The following is a 5,521-nucleotide window of genomic DNA, read 5'->3' as shown; positions in this document are numbered from 1 at the left end:
AGAAGCATTTCTACTTCACAAAAATTCTTACCTATAGTGCCTTTAAGCTCAATCATACAAACATCTGCTAGTCCCTCCTTCCCATCCATATGAACTACACCAACTAATTAAATTTAATCTTTTATGGCATATGTGATGTGTGGTACCACCTGTATTAACATCCCAAAAACTCAATAAACTACTCCTCATCTATACAATACAAGTATGCAAGCAATACATAATAGCAATTCCTTTTAAAGATGTTCTCAATTTTGATAAAGATGGTTTATTTTAGGATTAAACATTTATTTAGTGGGACGTTTACAACTAATTATATAGCAACAATATAATCACAAACATATTGAATTCCATCTTGCAAAATGTACTTGTATATTCACGATTCATAAGTTTGACTGTTGCTTCCTTATGCCTAAACCCATTCCAATTATAGTTCTTACTCCTAGTTACATTCCTAGAGAAAACCTTGACATCGAAATTGGAGTCCAAGAAATCAAAATAAGATGAAGAATCAGCAAAGCATTGAATAGAGAGAGGCTTTCAGCTCCAAAAAGTACCCATCCTATAGAAGCTTAACGACGGATAAAGGTTGGTGATGAGGAAGAGATGTTGAATTGGTAGAGAAACACAATCAATGATGGTCGAAGGGAGAATAGAGCAAAATGGAATAGGAGAAGCACTGGTCCATCTGAGACAAAAACACCGTCACCATATCCATTTTCATTTAGACCAATTCGAAGGGAGATTGAGAATAATTGGGATTCAAATCACTAAACCTTGAAGATCTTTAGTGACTCAGTGGTAGTATGGTCAACAATGACATTACCCTTGGCGGGAAATCTGTTAGAGAAGCTAGAGTAGCCACCATCGTGGCCAGAGTATGAGTCATCTTCATGGTAGTTGTTGAAGGGATGAGTAGGAGAAGAGTTGACATTCAACTCCTCACCACCGATGCTGCTGAAGACATTAAAGGAAGACATCTTTACTAACTTTTCTCTCTCAAGAATGTTGAATGGGTGAGGGGCATTTTAGTCCATTCATCTCATTTTTTTAATATTATAATAAATTTGGTCCTTAACTTTTATCTGATCATTGAGCACAATCTCCTTCTTAAGTAGGTCCTCTTTATCAATTCTCCCAATTAATATTAATATTTCAAATAATTTTTGTTTGGCCGAGTCAAATCAAATATATCCTTCTGCAAGCAGCGAAGCACGGGGTCTATTTCCAATCCATTGAAAAAGGAAACGCAAAGAGAGAAGAAAAAGTGACAATTTTGTGTCATCTGGTCGCTAGGAATCGTAGTGCGCGGGATGAAGAAGGGGGCAGCGAGCTAGAAATGGAGGGGACGTCGTTTTTACGGAACAGATACTGGGTTTTGAGGCATGGCAAGAGCATTCCAAACGAGAGAGGCCTTATTGTTTCCTCCATGGTTCGTTATTTAATTTCTTATATTTTCCCTTTGCTTACTTTTAGTACAGATAGATTGGTGCTGGCCTTGTGTTTGCTTGCCCATGTTATTAGTTCTTCTGGAGGAGACTTATAACTGATAAATGATCAACGGTTATCTACCCTTTCCAATTCTTTCTGGAATGAACACACAACAACAACAACTTCTTAAACATAAAGCCTGAAGTCAAAGGGAATCCATATGGAGCGTTTGACCAGTTAATGAAAAAATAACAGGAAAACGGTACGCGTCCAGAATTCAAATTGGCTTCCGAGGGAGTTAATCAAGCAGAATTGGCTGGAAAATTATTCCAAAAGGTAGCTGCTTTTTCTTTTCAGATTCTCCTTTCCAAGACATTTTTTTAGCTATCCCATTTAACAAATCTTCTGAGAGGCTAAATCACCCTTATTGTTATCGTTGGTTATTTTAGGTTGAGTATGTGCATGTGTGTTTGTTCATTTTGTCTGAAGATAAGCTTCGTTCTCTGATACTTCACTATACTTGGTCTTACTTGAATATGACTATGCATCGTACTCAATTTCGTAGTACAAGGATTATTTTCTCCAAAAGATTGAACTAACTTCTACGAATATCTTAGAGGCTAACTTGACTTTTACTTTAATGAGGGTGGTCATTGATTCTTTTGGTATTTATTCATGTTAGCCTTTCTTTTAATAGCTTTCTCATTCTCCTAACACACACACAGTTCTTCTTAACAATCTTCATTTGGAAATCTAAGGCTTCTTCTGAGGTCTTTGTTTGGACAGCAGTACTTTAGGATCAATACTAATGACCTATTGCTGCTTCACAAACCAAATACGGCTTTCTCCTTATATATGCATTGTGGGTATGTCTAATTTTGAATCAATGGCAAACCTTTTCCTTACATTGCCCAATAGCTGTATTCTTATGGAGTAAATTATTTATTGTCCTTGAAGAACTTTGCTTCTGCCCTTTGGCTCTGACAACAGTTTCTCTTGATAAGGTACAAAGATTTGATTAAAACAAAGAGGCTGAAACTTTGTGGTGACTGGTGATGTGCTATGTGTGTTTTAGTGATGGCTAATCATCACTTAATGTAGAGTGAGATAGGGACGTGTTTTGGCTTCCCTTTGGTGTTTCATTTACTGGTTTATTCAAGAGAATGTCTCTTTCAGATACTCAGAGTGATATGGAAGCTTTGTTGCATTCTGGAGTCTTATGTTTATTCTATTTTCTTGCCGTTCTCATTTTTTTCTTATTTTATGAGAACTTGTCTTGTAATCTTCTCTTTCTCATACAGTTCCTTCTTGTTTGTTTTTTTGGGGGAAAAGATCTCTCTATGACAATATATGATGAATAGCTATGTCAGAAAGATCATTTTACCTAACAACTTGACCCTTAGTAGAGATCTCTCTTTTGTTTTATAAAGGTGCAGAAGGAGAACACGGACTATTTCCAACTGTGAACATTACTTATGCATTTTTGTGCTGTGTAAACATTACAAAAGACTATCATACATGCTTCCTCAGTTGTATGCTGGTATTTTTTGGCCAGGAACTAGAGACTAGCAGCATATTACTTGAAAATGTACGCATTTGTTACTCTCCATTTTCAAGAACAAGCCACACTGCCAAAGTGGTTGCAAATGTGTTAAACCTTCCTTTTCAAGGCTCACAGTGTAAGGTGAGCCGTTGAAGCTCCCTAGATAATTCCTCCTCAAATTTCATAAATTTATTTTTCTAATCTTTTCCATAGTTTTTAAGCATTATTTTCCCTCTTTAATTATATCTGGCTATCAATGCAGATGATGGAAGATCTACGAGAACGCTTCTTTGGTCCTTCATTTGAACTTCAATCACATAATAAAGTAAGTGGTCATTGGTTCTTGGTGTTGATAAAAATGACAAATTGAAGGGCTGCTAATTTTTGTTTCATATTTAGGTTCTTTTCTTTTCTTGAGTGAACATTTGACTATAGAGATATTGGATATTCAAAAGTCAATCATTAGCCAGGTTCTGGTTAAGTCCTTGCATTGCTACTGTTTAATGAAACTAGCGCTTATAAGTGTTCATTGTTCTCATACCATCCGTAACGGTGACAACTCTGAATTTTCTATTGCCATTACCTACAGTATGCAGAGATTTGGGATGCTGACGAGAAGGATCCAATTGCAAGGCCAAAAGGAGGAGAAAGTGTCAAGGATGTTGCTTGTAGACTGGCAAGGGCAATGGCTGTCATAGAGTCAGAATGCAGGGGGTAATGATTTTCATCTCAAGCATCTATCATTTAATTATCTTGTAGAAGTCTTGTGTATTTCAGCTTGTTCCAGGGCATCACCTCTACTGAAATCTGGAGTAGCAACAAGCATGCAAATTAACAACTTGAATTGTAAATGGATGTTAAATTTAAAATAGACTTTTCTTGTGATCTAAATGGAGCTGTTTGTCTCACTGACTGTAATTATCTGAATCTTTACATCTATTATTACAACATCTGACTCTCATCCCGGTGCATGTAAAGTATGTTATGGTGTACTTGATTTATATTTTATGACTCAGAGCCTAAAAGAATTGGTTCCCATAGTGCAGATGTGCCATTTTGGTAGTCAGCCACGGAGATACCCTGCAAATCTTGCAGTCACTTTTGAATGCAGCTAACCAACACAAGGATTCAACTTATGTTGAGTTAGAATCAAGATTAGAGGCAGTCCAAGTGGCACCCATACTATCCGAGCACCGCAAATATTCGCTGCTTACTGGAGAGCTCAGGGCAGTCATTTGATATTTGCTGCCCAGAAGAAAGGCAGCCATTTTTTGCGATCCTATCTCATTTGCCAATTTACTGTGATCATATTTTTGAAGAATTAAAATGGACTTTTGCAGACATCATATGTGACAATATATCTATCAAGAATGTCGCGATTCACATTCAAAGTGTTATGTATAGGAGGTTTTAACTTGGTTCTGACAAGATTTCTTTACATATCCTGCGGCTAGAAATGGCTCGATGGCAGTTATTTTGCTTTAGAATTGTCAACAGATAGTCACTTGCAGTCCAACGTTGAGAAACCATGTGTTACTTAACAGTGTTTTTGAAGAAATTGGTCAGTTTCCAGAATCCAGGATTAGTCCTGTTATGGCGACAAGGCATCTTTCAGATACATGGCAAAGGGCTCGACAATTGACACTGAAAAGTGACAACAATGGTGGGAACATCTGACAGCAATGCAAGTGGAAAAAGGAGAATCAATGTGGCTTATGACGAAATTAGTGACTGTTGGGATGAAGGCTCCCAACAATAGTCGCTTACCTATCTTGGAGGCAAGTGGGCTTGCCTATGCTGAGATGACCGAATACGATCATCAATTGTGCTCCTAAAATATATGCAGCATCATTTAAGTAGAAGTCCCTTTACCCTTAGAAATTACGGCTGGTGGTGAAAGGGTATTACCTAATGATGCATGTAGATCACAGGAGATGATGAGAACTCGTGTAATAGTCATAGTATAATGTGAGAAATTTTTACTTGTCCATCAGTCATTTCTCCATTAAGAGGGACAGTGGCCACAGTCCATACTCCCATTCCCATTATTGCTGGTTTGCATGGTCTAAACGTCCCATTGGATACTCCATGACTGAGAGGATTGAGCTTTGGAAGAAGGAAAAGTTTGAAATTGTCAATAGCTGGCTAATGCTATATGTTTTTCCGTATTCCTTTAGTTTCTAAGCATCGTTTGATGTTTATGGCATCTTGTTCAATAGATAGAAATATGCCTTCATAGCGAATTTGATGACTAAAATTGATTGATAGGTTTTAGTAGCACTAGGATGTTTAAAATCAATTCAAAACAATATGAATTGATCAAAATCAAATTGATTTATTTTTTTTTTAAATTGATTGGTTTGTTTGATTCAGGTTTTTGTTTTTGAAAACTTGAATTAAATTGAATCAAATTTTATTATATTTATTATATATATATATATATATTTTATAAATTTGTCTAAGATTTTTTTCCTTTTTCAAGTTTAATTATTTGTAAATCATTAGTAAAAATACATTACAATTAGCTAAATACTATCTATAATCTTTTGT

At 36.2% G+C, this 5,521-nt stretch overlaps 1 protein-coding gene across 1 annotated transcript; it reads left to right on the top strand.

Moving 5' to 3' along the window:
- The first annotated feature begins 1,160 nt into the window (after positions 1–1,160).
- Positions 1,161–5,139, top strand: LOC129292539 (uncharacterized). The gene is made up of 6 exons (XM_054930100.1): positions 1,161–1,429; positions 1,684–1,764; positions 2,984–3,112; positions 3,234–3,296; positions 3,561–3,685; positions 4,018–5,139. Exons 1-6 carry the CDS (start codon positions 1,337–1,339, stop codon positions 4,208–4,210), a joined length of 684 nt encoding a protein of 227 aa, XP_054786075.1. The 5' UTR covers positions 1,161–1,336; the 3' UTR covers positions 4,211–5,139.
- The last annotated feature ends 382 nt before the right edge of the window (positions 5,140–5,521 follow it).

Source organism: Prosopis cineraria, unplaced genomic scaffold (genome assembly GCF_029017545.1).
Source record: "Prosopis cineraria cultivar Desert tree isolate PC_DT_omini unplaced genomic scaffold, ASM2901754v1 PC14, whole genome shotgun sequence".
Taxonomy (NCBI): domain Eukaryota; kingdom Viridiplantae; phylum Streptophyta; class Magnoliopsida; order Fabales; family Fabaceae; genus Prosopis; species Prosopis cineraria.
Note: the sequence above shows the minus strand (reverse complement) of the source record. Positions and strands in the feature narration are given on the sequence as shown.

What these genes read in the sequence shown, in the direction of transcription:
- LOC129292539 (XM_054930100.1), top strand. Translation starts at nt 1,337, where the DNA reads ATGGAGGGGACGTCGTTTTTACGGAACAGATACTGGGTTTTGAGGCAT. An exon ending in CTGGAAAATTATTCCAAAAG is followed by an intron (nt 1,765 to 2,983) that starts GTAGCTGCTTTT and finishes TTTTTTGGCCAG; the next exon opens with GAACTAGAGACTAGCAGCAT. An exon ending in AACTTCAATCACATAATAAA is followed by an intron (nt 3,297 to 3,560) that starts GTAAGTGGTCAT and finishes CATTACCTACAG; the next exon opens with TATGCAGAGATTTGGGATGC.